We start from the raw sequence: 20,385 nt of genomic DNA, 5'->3' as shown, positions 1-20,385 counted from the left end.
GTAACACAAAGGGAGCTGAGGGGGCACTAATAACAGTAACACAGGGAGCTGAGGGGGCGCTAATAAACACAACACAGGGAGCTGAGGGGGCACTAATAACAGTAACACAGGGAGCTGAGGGGGGGCACTAATAACCATAACACACCGGGAGCTGAGGGGGCGCTAATAACAGTAACACAAAGGGAGCTGAGGGGGCACTAATAACAGTAACACAGGGAGCTGAGGGGGCGCTAATAAACACAACACAGGGAGCTGAGGGGGCACTAATAACAGTAACACAGGGAGCAGAGGGGACACTAATAACAGTAACACAGGGAGCTGAGGGGGCGCTAATAAACACAACACAGGGAGCTGAGGGGGCACTAATAACAGTAACACAGGGAGCTGAGGGGGGGCACTAATAACCATAACACACCGGGAGCTGAGGGGGCGCTAATAACAGTAACACAAAGGGAGCTGAGGGGGCACTAATAACAGTAACACAGGGAGCTGAGGGGGCGCTAATAAACACAACACAGGGAGCTGAGGGGGCACTAATAACAGTAACACAGGGAGCTGAGGGGGGGCACTAATAACCATAACACACCGGGAGCTGAGGGGGCGCTAATAACAGTAACACAGTGAGCTGAGGGGGGGCACTAATAACAGTAACACACCGGGAGCTGAGGGGGCGCTAATAACAGTAACACAAAGGGAGCTGAGGGGGCACTAATAACAGTAACACAGGGAGCTGAGGGGGGGCACTAATAACCGTAACACAGGGAGCTGAGGGGACACTAATAACAGTAACACAGGGAGCTGAGGGGACACTAATAACAGTAACACAGGGAGCTGAGGGGACACTAATAACAGTAACACAGGGAGCTGAGGGGACACTAATAATTGGTTCTTTCTGCTTGGAACTTGCTGACATTCCAGATTATTTCGCAGTCCTGTGCCGGATTATCAGAATTGCTAATGTTTTTGTATAACTGCAGTGAATGAGATGCAGCGCCTCAGTGTGTCCACCAGGTGGCGCTGACCTCCAGTATAAATAACTACGCCCGCACCTTCCTGTAATGCTCCGTTCACACTGCGTTTTTCTAATGCGTCTGACTATGAATCAGGAAACTTCCCAGCGCACACGACAAACGTACCAACGGAGGCCAAAAGGGTGCGCACGTCCGGTACAACCGTTTATTTATATACAGCAGTCGACCACGCTATACCTTTAACTGATGCCATGATAGTCTATGGGTGACGGAGGTGGGTTTGTGTGGCCCAGTTGTGGGGAGAGCGCGCCTGCATTGTGTCTGGGGCTGTAGTGCGGCCTGTGTACTGGTGTAGTGGACCTGTAGGCGCTCTATGTACCTATACAGTGGGATACATTGCAGCGTTCTGGTGGGGTTTACCTCGTCCTCCTGACAGCGCAGAGTAGAGGGGCCCCGTCCCACACCGGACGTGGATGTAAATGTCTGGGGGGCGATCGTCTTATAATTCAAACTGCGCAACCGCAGGAGGGGAGAGCCAGATGTCCGCGGCAGCCGTATCTCCCCCTCACATTATACACCCCGTAGATTATAAGGTGGGTCATGTGACCCCTGGGCGGCAGCTCCTCGTCTGTATCGGGGGCTCGGTGACATGCGTTGTGTTTACTACAGGAGCGGCTTCCATTATTATACTCGGAGAACGGGGGGAGAAGCGAGCGCAAGAAATATACACACTGTACAATGTAATACTGTATCCGAGCCGGCAGTGTATCCGAGCCGGCAGTGTATCCGAGCCGGCAGTGTCCGTACCTTAATCCAGTGCTCCACATTGTCATAGTCGAAAGCCGGCTGTGAAAATAAAAAATCTTATATCATCATGTGACTGACAGAAGAGAAATAATGAGGTACCGAGGGACAGTGAGCAGCTGAGCGGTGTATCTAATCCTATCATGTGTGATACTGTCTGCTGAGCGGTGTATCTAATCCTGTCATGTGTGATACTGTCTGCTGAGCGGTGTATCTAATCCTATCATGTGTGATACTGTCTGCTGAGCCACTGTATCTAATCCTATCATGTGTGATACTGACTGCTGAGCTGTGTATCTAATCCTATCATGTGTGATACTGTCTGCTGAGCGGTGTATCTAATCCTATCATGTGTGATACTGTCTGCTGAGCTGTGTATCTAATCCTATCATGTGTGATACTGTCTGCTGAGCTGTGTATCTAATCCTATCATGTGTGATACTGTCTGCTGAGCTGTGTATCTAATCCTATCATGTGTGATACTGTCTGCTGAGCTGTGTATCTAATCCTATCATGTGTGATACTGTCTGCTGAGCTGTGTATCTAATCCTATCATGTGTGATACTGACTGCTGAGCTGTGTATCTAATCCTATCATGTGTGATACTGTCTGCTGAGCTGTGTATCTAATCCTATCATGTGTGATACTGTCTGCTGAGCTGTGTATCTAATCCTATCATGTGTGATACTGTCTGCTGAGCTGTGTATCTAATCCTATCATGTGTGATACTGTCTGTTGAGCCGCTGTATCTAATCCTATCATGTGTGATACTGTCTGCCGAGCTGTGTATCTAATCCTATCATGTGTGATACTGTCTGCCGAGCTGTGTATCTAATCCTATCATGTGTGATACTGTCTGCCGAGCTGTGTATTTAATCCGATCATGTGTGATACTGTCTGCCGAGCTGTGTATCTAATCCTATCATGTGTGATACTGTCTGCTGAGCCGCTGTATCTAATCCTATCATGTGTGATACTGTCTGCTGAGCTGTGTATCTAATCCTATCATGTGTGATACTGTCTACTGAGATGTGTATCTAATCCTATCATGTGTGATACTGTCTGCTGAGCTGTATATAATCCTATCATGTGTGTCACTGTCTGCTGAGCTGCTGTATCTAATCCTATCATGTGTGATACTGTCTGCTGAGCTGTGTATCTAATCCTATCATGTGTGATACTGTCTGCTGAGCTCATGTATCTAATCCTATCATGTGTGATACTGTCTGCTGAGCTGTGTATCTAATCCTATCATGTGTGATACTGTCTGCTGAGCTGTGTATCTAATCCTATCATGTGTGATACTGTCTGCTGAGCTGTGTATCTAATCCTATCATGTGTGATACTGTCTTCTGAGCTGTGTATCTAATCCTATCATGTGTGATACTGTCTGCTGAGCCGTGTATCTAATCCTATCATGTGTGATACTGTCTGCTGAGTTGTGTATCTAATCCTATCATGTGTGATACTGTCTGCTGAGCCATGTATCTAATCCTATCATGTGTGATACTGTCTGCTGAGCTACTGTATCTAATCCTATCATGTGTGATACTGTCTGCTGGAGTCCTGTATCTAATCCTATCATGTGTGATACTGTCTGCTGGAGTCCTGTATCTAAGCTTATCGGATCACACAGCATTAAATTCCCCATCATGATTCTAGTATTATTGGGGAGGCAGTAATGGAAATTAGTGAAAGGGCCTAACCTTAACCTTGGCCTCGCTGGCCTGCCTACTCCAGCGGTATAGCTGAGGCTTGTGGTTCCCAGCTTTCATGGCGTCTCCAGCTCCTCTCAGCATCCTCTGCACCCGGTTCACCTGTCCGCAGAGATACGAAACCACCGAGAGTTGTTGGGAATTGTAGTCCTGCAGATGAACTTTATGTTTCTCGCAGATAGAGGGGAAAACACCAGTGGACTACAAATCCCGAAATGCTCCAGTAGTAACGGAAGCGTCTTCCAGTTTCTATGGTTACATTACGCTTAGAACGCAAAATGTGCCACATGACTGGAATGATCGTCGACGACTAATGACGTATCGAGCGCCTATTGGATGGTTGGAGTGATGTAGAAAAATAAGCGTCTTCCTCGGTGCCTGCACATGTAAGTAGTGTGTCTTACATCGGTAACTCTCGTTATTGGTCTCCGTGTTCGGAATCTTATCATTTATTTATGGTCCGTGCGAGGAGAAGTCCCTGGGGCCTCCTGTCAGCGCCCAGTCCTCTACAGCCGACCTTACACACGAGTGGTGACGAACTGGAATAAAACACGTGCTGCGGGAAGGGTCACAATAGCGTGCAAGCTTTTTTTTGGCAACATTATAAAGCCTCTCATTAACTTCAACAGGAACTTTCTATCGGCGTGCGATTGTCGCAGGTCACGTGGCTAGAGATCGCTGCGTCGCCGTGCCAGCATTAAGTGATCGCCGCGCCAGCATTAAGTGATCGCCGCGCCAACCGCAACTTACCGCGACTCCACAGTTGCAAGAAATCCAAACCTACTGGACTTTTTGCTACTGTGGTGAAGCAACGGCCTGGAAAGCGACTTTCGTTACTTGCGATTCAGACAGGTCAGCGCCGCCATGTTTGGCCGTCCCGTGTTGAGCCCAAACTCGACTTAAATGTTTTTGGGGTTTCTTTCTATGTGAAAAACCAAAATGTGCGTCACAAATATCCCGTGTAAACATGGCCGACAGTTATTCCATGGAGACGTCGGGGTCAGTTATAGGACGTGGCGCTGGACCAGGTATGCCGTTGTAATTGGCACCAGCGCCGTATGATGAAGCATCCGGCCGCCACCGTCTGCATGTATTGTGTGCTATTTGTAACCTTGTAGATCGCCCGTTCTCCCACCATAGACATAATTCACATCTCGCCAAGCTGTACGTCCATGTTATTGGGCACGGTGGGCAGTTATGTATATGATGCCCTCAGTGGCTGCGGTCCCTGTCACTTCCATAAGATAACACCAAGCCCAATCCCTAAGTCTCATTTACAGGGGTCTATAGATGCATCCAGTTAAAGACCCTGGTGTCAAGAGATTTTACACCTCCATTCATCACTGTATAAGGAAAGTAGTGGCACTGCGATGGGCACGTACATCACCCCTGGTCAAACCAATGTTTGAGCATCATATTTGTAACAGCCCATTATATTAACCCTATATAGTCTGTCATAAACGTTCATCGATGACTTGATTTAACCGCTCAATGTCTTCAATACTTAGATTTACAGGACAGCCGCATATGCCATGTAAATCTAAGGGCTTGCAGCCATTTGTTTCATAGTCCCTGCATTGTCACAGGCTGAAAAGTCATTGCAGAAAGCAGATAACGCTAAATAAAAGGATTGTTGTTACTACTTCGACGTAGTCGGTGACTGAAGTCTGGACCTCAAAGACCTCTCCGCAGGCTGAGTCTCCTCCTTGAGATGCCTCGTCTTCACTTACTGCTGGTTTTTGGTTCTTTCTGCTTCAGTTTTGTCTTCAGTGAGGGATAAGCTCAGTCGGGGTGAGGTCCGCTGACTTGGCCATCGAAGAATATTCCATTTCTTTGCATTAACCCCTTCCCGATCCACGATGTACATTTACGTAATTCGAGCCGAACAGTTCCCGAGAAATGACATAAATGTTCGTCGTGGTGATGTCGCGGGGACCGTGTTTTCTAGTAATGTGTTATCTGTTCCCTCTGCATTTCTGTTCGAGACGTCTCCTGATTGTAGACAATGATGAGTGTCGTCCTCCGGAGTGTCAGTGACTCGGCGAGATGTTGTGAAGGGGAAGAATTCTGCATCCCCCACGTTAGTGTCTTCCAGGCTTTTGGTGTCGTTGCGATCCCGGTCGTTGTTTCTTTATAAGAATGTAATAAGTTGTTGAATTGGCTGCTCCTATAGTTTCTGCCTTCTCCCTGATAGGTTTGTTCTCTGTTATCAGCCTAATGACGGCTTCCTTCACTTGAATTGACTCTTTATACCACATATTGAGACTTTCCATGAACAGCTACAAAACTCAAATTCATCACTTGGACTCAACTCCAGACTTTTTATTTATAGAAGGCCCCCCCCCCCTGTCAGTGAAAGGGTCAGTATCGTGTCGCTCCCGGCAGTGAAAGGGTCAGTATCGTGTCGCTCTCGGCAGTGAAAGGGTCAGCATCGTGTCTCTCTCGGCAGTGAAAGGGTCAGCATCGTGTCGCTCCCGGCAGTGAAAGGGTCAGTATCGTGTCGCTCCCGGCAGTGAAAGGGTCAGCATCGTGTCTCTCTCGGCAGTGAAAGGGTCAGCATCGTGTCGCTCCCGGCAGTGAAAGGGTCAGTATCGTGTCTCTCTCGGTAGTGAAAGGGTCAGCATCGCGGCGCTCTCAGCAGTGAAAGGGTCAGCATCGCAGCAGTGAAAGGGTCAGCGTCACGTCTCCCTCGGCGGGTGCCGTTGTTCACTTGGTTTGTGAGATTCACGTTTTGTTCTGTTCCTCCTGACAGCAGCGCGGCCGGATCATGATGAAGCTGACGATCAGTGCGGTCACCGGCCGAGCTCGCCTCGGGGTCATTACCAGTTTGGGTCAGACTGGGGAGAAGACGCTGGAGGTGCCAGGCTGCCTGCTCTACACACGGACAGCATCTGCCCCTCACCTTACCCACGATACCCTGCAGAGCATCGCCGGCATCCCTCCAGTGACTCACGTGTCACTCTCCACACTGTGAGTCCTCTGAGAAAGAATACGAGAAGGAGCATGCTCCACAGCAGCACATAGTATTTCAGGATGTGCTGATCTTATGGGGGAAGGGGGCAGTGACATCTCGTGCCATGATAGCGGCGCAGGTCATGTGTCAGTAGTGCGACCCGCAGATCATTACACTGTCACTTTGCTTTTTTGCAGAGCAGAACATCAGGAAGTCCTGGAGGAATATAAAGACGGGATCGGGAAGTTTGCTGGTGAGTCACAGACCGGGTTATTATCCGTCCGTCCCGTCCCGTCCATCCAGTCGGTCTGTCTATCACACATGACTCCTCCCCCCCCCGGTCTGGTTACTGCAGTGTATATGTAATGAGCAGCCGGTTGACATCCTGTGTGGTCTCGTTGATGACGTTTCCTCCATTGCTGAGGCTTGTGGTTGGTGGAGCAGGACGTGACCCCAATAACAGCGTGCGTCGTATGTTTGTCTCTTGCAGGGTTATCAGACACTTTGCTGTATTGCTCAATAACCGACCCCGTGACCCCGAATCCACCCGGATACAACACCAATAAGGTAAAATATAGACCCAATGAACAGTGCGGACCCCTGTGATGATGATGATGATGATGATGAGGGCTGTATAGGGCCATCCGGTCTTCTGTAGAAAAGGTTCAGCAACTTTTTAATATGCTTTGTTTCCATTCTTTACCATTTTCAGGATCTCTGCCTGCTGTCAGTTAATAGGAACATTGTTTTTTACATTCAGGGGCTGAGACTACTACCAACCTAATACAGCTGAGAGTTTGCTCCAATTGTATCCAATCTAGACAATCCCTTGTGAGTTAGGTACGTGAGCAGCACAAATATCTCTTCTGTCCTGATAGTTTGTTACATTTTACCTGCACTGATACATTGTATCAGTCTGGAGTCCAGGTAGTTTATCTTGCAAAGGATTGTCTAGACTGGATAAAATTGTAACAAATCCTCAGCTGTGAGACGTATTAGGTCTGCACAAGTCCGGATCTAAAAAAGAAGGTTCCAGTTCACTGAGAGCAAGCAGAGATTTTGCAATTAAAATGCAAAGTATACCATAATTACAGTGAAGATTGACACATGCACAGACAGGGCAGTTGTGGAAAGGTTAGGTGGGGGTGTAACTCTGCATAACACCACAGGAGTGTATATATATATATTCAGTGCCTTTCAAAAGTATTCACGTCCCGATTTTAATGTTTCATTGCATTACGGCCTGGAAGTGAAATGGATTTTTAATTTGATTTTGGATACATTCACACAGGGTGGATACGCTGCTTAAAAGTACACAGCGTATCCGCCCTTGAGCCTGCAGGGAAACTGCACCAAATTTCTTGCAAAAGCTGCCAGAGATAAATCCATTACAAGGAGAATGCAGGGGAGACAGGCTGAAGCTGCATCACACAGTATACACAGACTCTGCAGTGTGAAGACAGAAGTTCTATGTCACTGATCTATCACTAGAAGGAGGCAGAGGAGATAGGCTGAAGCTGCATCACATAGGATACATTAAGACTGCAGTGTGAGTACAGACGTTCTATGTCACTGCTTTATTACTTGTTGCGCTTAGATAGGACTCAGAGCAGAGCAAGTTCAGAGCCCTCTCTACAAAGTCAGAAGCATCATGGGAAATATAGTCTGAATTAGGGGAACCATATCAGAGGGGAAGAAAGAACCAAGATGTGAGACAACCCATAAATGGCACATCCACTAACACAAGGCAAACACAGGAGCCTCTACATTATTCCTTAATCATAGACAATGCTGCTTTATATAGAGAAAACATTATAATTGTTGGAGTTCTTCTTTATTTATTTTGTTGCGCCTTCAAAGTGGTGGTTGGGATGTTGTGTAATGCAACGTGTACAGTATATCCTCTGGTGATTGGTCCTTGACATCCTCCTGGTGTCTCCTCTCCCCCTCCATAGACCGTGTCAGTCTGGGGATCAGGGGGGCGATTGGAACTGACACCCCAGAAATTCATCACCTTGCAGAGCGCCCTGAAGGTAGACTGGATCCAGTGCCTGTCTGACGGGGAGGTGATGGCCGAGGGCGGCTCCAGGAAGAGGGCCAAGAAGTCAGTCGACCGCTCTCTGGCGTTTCTGGATGAATGTCTCAAGCTAATGTCCGAGAATGAGGTGAGGGTAATGGGAGGAACTTACTAGCGGTCAGAGGGCGGGCGCTGGGGAACACGGGGTTAATCGGTTATTGGTGATTCGGTCTTTTTTGCCAGATGATAGACAACCATTGACCATAATGGATATTGGGGGAGGGAGACGGGGGTTGACCTCTAAGCCAGACAGCCGTCCATACGGGGTGGAGGAGGGGCACTTGGCTCTGTTGACGTCCCCAGCGTCTGTCAGGTTCTTGTTCCTCCATGTTCAGGCTTTGAAGCAGAAGGTTGTGATTGGAGCCATTGAAGGAGGAGACCTCCAGGAGGAGAGGCTGAGATCAGCGCAGGAGACGGCCAAGAGACCTGTGAGCGGCTTCCTACTGGACGGATTCCAGGGGAGCAGCGCGAGTCCGGAGGCCAAGCTGAACCTCATCTCAGCGGTCACTGCAGAGTTACCAGAGGACAAGCCCCGGTGAGTAACCGACGCTTCTTATATGAGGAGAACCGGCACTAGACACAGTTACATGATAACATTCTGCTGCCTGAAGCCACCACTAGGGGGTGCTCACTACATACAGATATATACAGCTCCCATAGAGTTACATGATAACGTTCTGCTGCCTGCAGTTACCACTAGGAGGAGCTTACAGCTACCATAGAGTAACATGATAACATGCTACCCCTTGCATTCACCACTAGAGGGAGCTCACTATATACAGATATCTACAGCTCCCATAGTTACATGATAACATTCTGCTGCCTGCAGTTACCACTAGAGGGAGCTCACTACATACAGGTATATACAGCTCCCATAGAGTTAGATAATAACATTCTGCTGCCTGCAGTTACCATTAGGGGGAGTTCACTATATACAGCACCTATAGAGATACATGATATTATGATGCCTACAGTCACCACTAGGGGGAGCTCACTACATTTAGATATATACAGCTCCCATAGAGTTACATGATAAGATATGATTGTCGTCTCCTCCAGGTTCATTAATGGCATTGGGCGGCCGGATGAGGTTATGGACTGTATAGAGCGCGGCGTGGATGTCTTTGACAGCAGTTTCCCATATGAAGTGACCGAGAGAGGCTGCGCCCTGTGCTTCACCCACCAATACCAACCGGACCCCGAGACCGCAGGTGAAAATCAGCGCCCTGGTAAATGTGCTCAGACTTTATATCTGGTTATGTCTCTACATCATTAGAATAATATAACAGCGCGGCCTCTACTACATCATTATATAATATAACGGCGCGGCCTCTACTACATCATTATATAATATAACGGCGCGGCGTCTACTTCATCATTATATAACATAAACCTACTGGTACATGCAGGGAGGGTCTAGAAAAATATGTTAGAGAAATGTATGTATATATAGTTATGTACTCTATAGGTAACTATATTTTATACTAGACCTATGATGAAACCAAGTAACCTTGGTGTATTGCCCTAAATAATTGATAGAAATACCTATAGATTTGTAGGGTCAATTAACACACGCATATGAGAAAAACATGTATAATTTTTATTGAATATAACAATGTAACACAATTAAAAGATGAATCATGCTGAGCATGAAATAAAACGTCTGTCGATTGCAGAGGACATGGGGTAAAAAAGACATAATTTTGAAAATCACATGTGTGGACTATAAGACGAGGAATCAGTCAATCAGATTTAACCAGAAAGAGTGAATGACAGCGTGCAGCAAGACACAGGTAAATACTCTCGCCAGAAATAACTACATAACATTGTTATAACATCAGAAAGCTGTCATGTTACTGGACCTGATACATGCAAGTGCCAATACTATAAACGTTTATAGATGAAGTAAGACACAACATGGAACATGTAACATACCCATAATAGCTCTCTGCAAGGAGAGAACGTCAGTCCCGACGCGCGTTTCGGCGAAATGCCTTCGTCCGGGGGTGGCGTCTCTCCAGCAGGGGCCTCCCCTTTAAATAAATGTACGACCAATCACACTGGCAAACACGAGTCACGGGAAACGGAGAATCTGTTGTGGTCGGCGTCATGTATCAGGACAGAAGAGCCCATGGAAAATTCCCCCGGCCGCGCGTCATCCGGGGGGCGTGGATCCACGACGTCTGACGCCATGGGAACACGCCCCCTCAGATGAAGACGCGCAGATCAGATGGACACCAGGACGCCTCCCCCGACACAAGCGCACAAACAGATGGTACAAAAGGTAACGTATAACCAAGATAGTGTTTGACATGTGATGGGACCAAAACAACAAAACAAGACATCATACCTATTTGTAACCCCAGTAATACATCCATTAAATAGATATGTTCCATAATAAATGTCGGTCATATATTATACTGAGTATAAATAAAAGTATAAAGATGTTAATTTAGATCCTTGTAATTAGTAGTATATTATGATGCATCTAGTACTATATTTAACGGATAAAAAAGTGTATATAATTATAGTTATAATAAGTACTATTACAAACCGCAGCAAAATTTTACGCATACATTTAGAACCAGTGTGTATGGATCCCCTATATAGGTTATACTTCAATTTGCTATCTACAAAAGAAAATAATAATAAAATAAAATAAGTTAAGAGTATGTATTCATGGACCATACTATGCATGTAAATGTATAAATAGAGAAGTATGTGAAAAGTAAATCTTAACACATTTATTTCGAAGAAAATTTCCATGCATAGTGTCTATATAATCAAATGTGCAAAAATGTGTGTAACAAATATTATAAAACATCATGTGTGAAAAAATATATATGTATATATATATAGAATACATATGTAATAATAATGTAGAAAAAATATGAAATAATAAATAGTTGATTAGAAAATAATAAATAGTAAGTGAAGAAAGAAAAATGTGAATGAAATGTGTATAAAATATATATATATAATATATACATGGTGAAGTGTCAGTGAGAATGTGAACATACAGTGAAAAATGTGAAAAAGATTAATAATAAAATGTCTTGCGACCGGTTTCAATGTTTCCAGAGTCTCTATTTCTTTGGCCAGAACAATATCACGGACATGTTCCCTTACCCGTATTTTTAGTTCACGAGTGGTTAGACCAACATAAATCTTGGGGCAGGGACATGTGGCATAATACACAACTGCCTTAGTTGAGCAGGTAATGGAGTGTGTGATTGCAAAAGTGCGTTTTCCTGCTGAATCATTAAATGATGTTGCTCTCTCGATGTTTGGGCAAGCAACACATTGGCCACATGTCTTACAGCCCCATTTTGGACCCTTGGTACCGAACGGAAATTTATGTTTTTTATGTTGGTAATGACTCCGAACTAGATAATCCTTTAGATTTTTTGAGCGTCGTGCTGATATTGTTGGGAATTTAGATATATACTTTTCAATGGTGGGATCTGTACGTAATATAGGCCAAAACTGTTTCAATATGGTTCTCATTTGAGACCACCGAGAGTGGTATTCCGTAGTGAATCGCACCTGTGTTTCTCGTTTAATCTTGGGTTTCGGAAACAACAGGTCATCTCTAGGTGTGTTTTTTGCACGATGATATGCTTTTTTTATCGAACGTTTGCTATATCCTCGGGCAAGAAATCGGTTGGTAAGGTCAAATGCTTGCTTCTTGTTTTAATCTTATATATGTTTATGTTTTATGTATTATTTATGGATCTTTTATTGTTACATCTATTCACTATTGTTATATTTATTCTCTATGTACATTTTTATACATTTTTAAATGTTCATATTTATCATATAGTTATATATTGTTTTTATGTCACTGTATTGATTTTATTATCAAATAGTTGTTTACACATTATTTAAATAAATATTTATTTAGTAAATATTCTTTGGTACGATCACATCAATATGTCACATTTTTTCACATTATTAAGCACACACACATGATATTTATATACTTTGTATATATTCTGTATATTTATATATTTACTATTCTTTAATACTCACTATTACATATAATGTTTACATTTTATTATTAATCTTTTTCACATTTTTCACTGTATGTTCACATTCTCACTGACACTTCACCATGTATATATTATATATATATATTTTATACACATTTCATTCACATTTTTCTTTCTTCACTTACTATTTATTATTTTCTAATCAACTATTTATTATTTCATATTTTTTCTACATTATTATTACATATGTATTCTATATATATATACATATATATTTTTTCACACATGATGTTTTATAATATTTGTTACACACATTTTTGCACATTTGATTATATAGACACTATGCATGGAAATTTTCTTCGAAATAAATGTGTTAAGATTTACTTTTCACATACTTCTCTATTTATACATTTACATGCATAGTATGGTCCATGAATACATACTCTTAACTTATTTTATTTTATTATTATTTTCTTTTGTAGATAGCAAATTGAAGTATAACCTATATAGGGGATCCATACACACTGGTTCTAAATGTATGCGTAAAATTTTGCTGCGGTTTGTAATAGTACTTATTATAACTATAATTATATACACTTTTTTATCCGTTAAATATAGTACTAGATGCATCATAATATACTACTAATTACAAGGATCTAAATTAACATCTTTATACTTTTATTTATACTCAGTATAATATATGACCGACATTTATTATGGAACATATCTATTTAATGGATGTATTACTGGGGTTACAAATAGGTATGATGTCTTGTTTTGTTGTTTTGGTCCCATCACATGTCAAACACTATCTTGGTTATACGTTACCTTTTGTACCATCTGTTTGTGCGCTTGTGTCGGGGGAGGCGTCCTGGTGTCCATCTGATCTGCGCGTCTTCATCTGAGGGGGCGTGTTCCCATGGCGTCAGACGTCGTGGATCCACGCCCCCCGGATGACGCGCGGCCGGGGGAATTTTCCATGGGCTCTTCTGTCCTGATACATGACGCCGACCACAACAGATTCTCCGTTTCCCGTGACTCGTGTTTGCCAGTGTGATTGGTCGTACATTTATTTAAAGGGGAGGCCCCTGCTGGAGAGACGCCACCCCCGGACGAAGGCATTTCGCCGAAACGCGCGTCGGGACTGACGTTCTCTCCTTGCAGAGAGCTATTATGGGTATGTTACATGTTCCATGTTGTGTCTTACTTCATCTATAAACGTTTATAGTATTGGCACTTGCATGTATCAGGTCCAGTAACATGACAGCTTTCTGATGTTATAACAATGTTATGTAGTTATTTCTGGCGAGAGTATTTACCTGTGTCTTGCTGCACGCTGTCATTCACTCTTTCTGGTTAAATCTGATTGACTGATTCCTCGTCTTATAGTCCACACATGTGATTTTCAAAATTATGTCTTTTTTACCCCATGTCCTCTGCAATCGACAGACGTTTTATTTCATGCTCAGCATGATTCATCTTTTAATTGTGTTACATTGTTATATTCAATAAAAATTATACATGTTTTTTTCTCATATGCGTGTGTTAATTGACCCTACAAATCTATAGGTATTTCATCATTATATAATATAACAGCGCGGCGTCTACTACATCATTATATAATATAACAGCGCGGCGTCTACTACATCATTATATAATATAACTGCGCGGCGTCTACTACTTCATTATAATAATATAACGGCGCGGCGTCTACTACATCATTATAATAATATAACGGCGCGGCGTCTACTACATCATTATATAATATAACAGCGCGGCGTCTACTACATCATTATATAATATAACAGCGCGGCGTCTACTACATCATTATAATAATACAACAGCGCGGCCTCTACTACATCATTATATAACATAACAGCGCGGCGTCTACTACATCATTATAATAACATAACAGCGCGGCGTCTACTACATCATTATATAACATAACAGCGCGGCGTCTACTACATCATTATAATAATATAACAGCGCGGCGTCTACTACATCATTATAATAATATAACAGCGCGGCGTCTACTACATCATTATATAATATAACAGCGCGGCCTCTACTACATCATTATATAATATAACGGCGCGGCGTCTACTACATCATTATATAATATAACAGCGCAGCGTCTACTACATCATTATATAATATAACAGCGCGGCGTCTACTACATCATTATATAATAGAACAGCGCGGCGTCTACTACATCATTATATAATATAACAGCGCGGCGTCTACTACATCATTATATAATATAACAGCGCGGCGTCTACTACATCATTATATAATATAACAGCGCGGCGTCTACTACATCATTATAATATAACAGCGCGGCGTCTACTACATCATTATAATAATATAACAGCGCGGCGTCTACTACATCATTATATAATATAACAGCGCGGCGTCTACTACATCATTATATAATATAACAGCGCGGCTTCTACTCCATCATTATATAATATAACAGCGCGGCGTCTACTACATCATTATATAATATAACAGCGCGGCCTCTACTACATCATTATATAATATAACAGCGCGGCGTCTACTACATCATTATATAATATAACAGCGCGGCGTCTACTACATCATTATATAATATAACAGCGCGGCGTCTACTACATCATTATAATATAACAGCGCGGCGTCTATATAATATAACAGCGCGGCGTCTACTACATCATTATAATAATATAACAGCGCGGCGTCTACTACATCATTATAATAATATAACAGCGCGGCGTCTACTACATCATTATAATATAACAGCGCGGCGTCTACTACATCATTATAATAATATAACAGCGCGGCCTCTACTACATCATTATATAATATAACAGCGCGGCGTCTACTACATCATTATAATAATATAACAGCGCGGCGTCTACTACATCATTATATAATGTAACAGCGCGGTGTCTACTACATCATTATAATAATATAACGGCGCGGCGTCTACTACATCATTATAATAATATAATGGCGCGGTGTCTACTACATCATTATAATATAACAGCGCGGCGTCTACTACATCATTATATAATATAACAGCGCGGCGTCTACTACATCATTATATAATATAACGGCGCGGCGTCTACTACATCATTATAATAATATAACGGCGCGGCGTCTACTACATCATTATATAATATAACAGCGCGGCGTCTACTACATCATTATATAATATAACGGCGCGGCGTCTACTACATCATTATAATAATATAACGGCGCGGCGTCTACTACATCATTATAATAATATAACAGCGCGGCGTCTACTACATCATTATATAATATAACAGCGCGGCGTCTACTACATCATTATAATAATATAACAGTGCGGCGTCTACTACATCATTATATAATATAACAGCGCGGCGTCTACTCCATCATTATATAATATAACAGCGCGGCGTCTACTACATCATTATATAATATAACGGCGCGGCGTCTACTACATCATTATAATAATATAACGGCGCGGCGTCTACTACATCATTATATAATATAACAGTGCGGCGTCTACTACATCATTATATAATATAACAGCGCGGCGTCTACTACATCATTATATAATATAACAGCGCGGCGTCTACTACATCATTATATAATATAACAGCGCGGCGTCTACTACATCATTATATAATATGACGGCGCGGCGTCTAGTACATCATTATAATAATATAACAGCGCGGCGTCTACTACATCATTATATAATATAACGGCGCGGCGTCTACTACATCATTATAATAATATAACGGCGCGGCGTCTACTACATCATTATATAATATAACAGCGCGGCGTCTACTACATCATTATATAATATAACGGCGCGGCGTCTACTACATCATTATAATAATATAACGGCGCGGCGTCTACTACATCATTATAATAATATAACAGCGCGGCGTCTACTACATCATTATATAATATAACAGCGCGGCGTCTACTACATCATTATATAATATAACAGCGCGGCGTCTACTACATCATTATATAATATGACGGCGCGGCGTCTAGTACATCATTATAATAATATAACAGCGCGGCGTCTACTACATCATTATATAATATAACGGCGCGGCGTCTACTACATCATTATAATAATATAACGGCGCGGCGTCTACTACATCATTATATAATATAACAGCGCGGCGTCTACTACATCATTATAATAATATAACGGCGCGGCGTCTACTACATCATTATATAATATAACGGCGCGGCGTCTACTACATCATTATAATAATATAACGGCGCGGCGTCTACTACATCATTATAATAATATAACAGCGCGGCGTCTACTACATCATTATATAATATAACAGCGCGGCGTCTACTACATCATTATATAATATAACAGCGCGGCGTCTACTACATCATTATATAATATAACAGCGCGGCGTCTACTACATCATTATATAATATGACGGCGCGGCGTCTAGTACATCATTATAATAATATAACAGCGCGGCGTCTACTACATCATTATATAATATAACGGCGCGGCGTCTACTACATCATTATAATAATATACCGATGCGGCGTCTACTACATCATTATATAATATAACAGCGCGGCGTCTACTACATCATTATATAATATAACAGCGCGGCGTCTACTACATCATTATATAATATAACAGCGCGGCGTCTACTCCATCATTATATAATATAACAGCGCGGCGTCTACTACATCATTATATAATATAACAGCGCGGCGTCTACTACATCATTATATAATATAACAGCGCGGCGTCTACTACATCATTATATAATATAACAGCGCGGCGTCTACTACATCATTATATAATATAACGGCGCGGCGTCTACTCCATCATTATATAATATAACAGCGCGGCGTCTACTACATCATTATAATATAACGGCGCGGCTTCTACTCCATCATTATATAATATAACAGCGCGGCGTCTACTACATCATTATATAATATAACAGCGCGGTGTCTACTACTTCATTATATAATATAACGGCGCGGCGTCTACTACATCATTATATAATATAACGGCGCGGCGTCTACTACATCATTATAATATAACGGTGCAGCGTCCACTATCATATATATCCCCGTTTCTTGTATATAGAGTGTCAGCTGTGTGACCAAGACTTTCTTTTACCTCAGTCTTCGATAAGGAGGAGCTGAGTAATGGAGAGAAGAACGAGGAGTCGTCTGAGGATCCAGAGATCGATCGCTCTAATATCACATCCTATGAGATCTGCCTGAAAGAGAAACGGTGCGTCCGACTTATATGTAACTCCTCCCACTTGCGACAACGCTGCGACTATAGATGTAAAGATCCACCCCGAGACTTCAATGTATAATCATTACTGCCGTGTTTCTGCTTGTATATAATAGACTTTGTCTACCAATTCCTGACCATTTCCAAAATCCAGGCTTCCTGTCCTGACCTAATAGTTCTTACAGCTGGGCGTTTGTCACAATTGTATCCATTCTAGATAATCCTCTGTGCGGTTAACAGCCTGTACTCCAGACTGATACATTTTACCTGCCCTGATACATTGTAACAAAACTATCAGGATGGGAGAGAGATTTGTTATGTAGCTGGTGTGTTTACCTGCTGGACTAGACTTGATACAAGTGTAACAACCCCTCAGCTGTGAGTTGTATTAGGTCTGTTACAGATTCTCATCCTCTGAATGTAAACAATAATATTTACATTCACTGACAGCAAGCAGAGATATAAAAATAGGGTTAAATTGAACCAAAGTATATTAGAAAGCTTCGGTTCTTTGATTAAACTTGCGAGCAGAGCCGTAGATAAAACGCTATATCGGCGACGTCCATTACAATTAACCCTTTTCTCGTTGTGCAGGTTTCGTGAAGACTTCGGGCCGCTGCTCCCGGGCTGCACGTGTTACTGCTGCCGCCACCACAGTCGCGCCTACGTCCATCACCTCCTGACGTCCAAAGAGTTACTGGCCGGGATCCTCCTCATGGTACATAACTTCCAGCAATACTTCAGCTTCTTCCGGTCCGTGCGCGAGGCGATGAGCGCCGGAAAGTTCCACGACCTCAAGCAGAAGATCAGACGACGATCGTCCTGAGATGCAGCAGTGCAAATATAATAAAACTCACAAGAAACGGGGACTTTGTAAACGCAGGTCCCAGGGTGTGAATATTTCTGCGCCCAACCTGTCTGGATAGTGGGGGCTGTTAGGGGGTGGGGGGGTTCTCCAGGGTGGTGAATAGTGGGGGCTGTTTGGGGGGGGTAGATCTCACATTTTACATTCACCTGTCAGTTTTCTGCACTGCTGGACCTATAATCCTGCTCATCCTTGTCATGAATGGAATTCCAGAACTACAGCACAGGCTGAGCCACAAACAGCAAATAGGAGACGAGGCTGTAACTGTGTAATAATAGATTTAGGTTCCATTCAGGGTGCATGGAAAGTGGGGTGACCCCTGTAACAGTGACATTTTTTTTTATCCAGCATTTGTTACCTGTTCAGAAGCCCCGGATCACCTCACGCGGGCGCAATGCTGGTTCGGGCAATTTTTTTTTGCCTGCTCTCTAAAATAAAGTAATCTACATTGTGCTAAAATATTCCCCCCTCAGATGTCAAGTTTTGTTAGAGTGAATAGTTTCTAATCCATACAATGTAGCAGGTCTATGGAAGTAATATGTAAATGAGCCCCCCAATGTTCCCTGACCCTCCAAACCTCTTCACTAAAGCTTGGGGGAGGGGGTCTGCTATTCATCGCCCTAAGGTCTGCCTGCCACCCAATCACCCCCCAGGGCTCTGGACCACTCCAAAAGGGGAGTCACTGTGTACATACATTACATTACTTATCCTGTACTGATCCTGAGTTATATCCTGTATTATACTCAAGAGCTGCACTCACTATTCTGCTGGTGGAGTCACTGTGTACATACATTACTTATCCTGTACTGATCCTGAGTTACATCCTGTATTATACTCCAGAGCTGCACTCACTAGTCTGCTGGTGGAGTTACTGTGTACATACATTACATTACTTATCCTGTACTGATCCTGAGTTACATCCTGTATTATACTCCAGAGCTGCACTCACTATTCTGCTGGTGGAGTCACTGTGTACATACATCACTTATCCTGTACTGATCCTGAGTTACATCCTGTATTATACTCCAGAGCTGCACTCACTATTCGGCTGGTGCAGTCACTGTGTACATACATTACTTATCCTGTACTGATCCTGAGTTACATCCTGTATTATACTCCAGAGCTGCACTCACTATTCGGCTGGTGCAGTCACTGTGTACATACATTACATTACTTATCCTGTACTGATCCTGAGTTACATCCTGTATTATACTCCAGAGCTGCACTCACTATTCTGCTGGTGGAGTCACTGTGTACATACATTACATTACTTATCATGTACTGATCCTGAGTTACATCCTGTATTATACTCCAGAGCTGCACTCACTATTCTGCTGGTGGAGTCACTGTGTACATACATTACTTATCCTGAGTTATATCCTGTATTATACTCCAGAGCTGCACTCACTATTCTGCTGGTGGAGTCACTGTGTACATACATTACATTACTTATCCTGTACTGATCCTGAGTTACATCCTGTATTATACTCCAGAGCTGCACTCACTATTCTGCTGGTGGAGTCACTGTGTACATACATTACATTACTTATCCTGTACTGATCCTGAGTTACATCCTGTATTATACTCCAGAGCTGCACTCACTGTTCTGCTGGTGGAGTCACTGTGTACATACATTACATTACTTATCCTGTACTGATCCTGAGTTATATCCTGTATTATACTCCAGAGCTGCACTCACTATTCTGCTGGTGGAGTCACTGTGTACATACATTACTTATCCT

General features: G+C 43.0%; 3 protein-coding genes across 6 annotated transcripts in view; 2 read left to right on the top strand and 1 right to left on the bottom strand.

Annotated features, from left to right (window-relative positions):
* CCDC191 (coiled-coil domain containing 191) overlaps positions 1-3,693 on the bottom strand; it is a 29,938-nt gene extending 26,245 nt beyond the window's left edge. Inside the window, exons 1-2 of the mRNA XM_075854686.1 lie at positions 3,482-3,693; positions 1,779-1,817 (exon numbers count right to left, since the gene is read on the bottom strand). Coding sequence (XP_075710801.1) covers positions 1,779-1,817; positions 3,482-3,574 — 132 coding nt within the window. The 5' untranslated portion in view covers positions 3,575-3,693. The remainder of the gene's footprint in view (positions 1-1,778; positions 1,818-3,481) is intronic.
* ATP6V1A (ATPase H+ transporting V1 subunit A) overlaps positions 1-20,385 on the top strand; it is an 80,538-nt gene that overhangs the window by 51,124 nt on the left and 9,029 nt on the right. The gene's annotated exons all lie outside the window — the stretch shown is intronic.
* On the top strand, positions 871-18,660 carry QTRT2 (queuine tRNA-ribosyltransferase accessory subunit 2). Of its 4 annotated transcripts, none has more exons than XM_075854688.1 (9): positions 871-1,153; positions 6,243-6,460; positions 6,641-6,696; positions 6,934-7,010; positions 8,399-8,608; positions 8,856-9,055; positions 9,580-9,749; positions 17,661-17,772; positions 18,373-18,660. In XM_075854688.1, the coding sequence occupies exons 2-9, from the start codon at positions 6,258-6,260 to the stop codon at positions 18,602-18,604; spliced, it is 1,260 nt and encodes a 419-aa protein (XP_075710803.1). In that variant the 5' UTR covers positions 871-1,153; positions 6,243-6,257; the 3' UTR covers positions 18,605-18,660. The 4 variants fall into 4 exon arrangements, with proteins under 4 accessions (XP_075710803.1, XP_075710802.1, XP_075710805.1 ...); XM_075854687.1 differs by lacking the exon at positions 871-1,153 and adding an exon at positions 3,759-3,876; XM_075854690.1 differs by lacking the exon at positions 871-1,153 and adding an exon at positions 3,761-3,876 and having other exon boundaries at positions 9,580-9,731.

The sequence above is a fragment of the Rhinoderma darwinii genome, chromosome 2, assembly GCF_050947455.1.
Source record: "Rhinoderma darwinii isolate aRhiDar2 chromosome 2, aRhiDar2.hap1, whole genome shotgun sequence".
NCBI lineage: Eukaryota > Metazoa > Chordata > Amphibia > Anura > Rhinodermatidae > Rhinoderma > Rhinoderma darwinii.
This window is presented reverse-complemented; position numbering and strand designations above follow the sequence as displayed.

What these genes read in the sequence shown, in the direction of transcription:
- QTRT2 (XM_075854688.1), top strand. Translation starts at nt 6,258, where the DNA reads ATGATGAAGCTGACGATCAGTGCGGTCACCGGCCGAGCTCGCCTCGGG. An exon ending in CGGGATCGGGAAGTTTGCTG is followed by an intron (nt 6,697 to 6,933) that starts GTGAGTCACAGA and finishes TGTCTCTTGCAG; the next exon opens with GGTTATCAGACACTTTGCTG. An exon ending in CCGGATACAACACCAATAAG is followed by an intron (nt 7,011 to 8,398) that starts GTAAAATATAGA and finishes CCCCCTCCATAG; the next exon opens with ACCGTGTCAGTCTGGGGATC.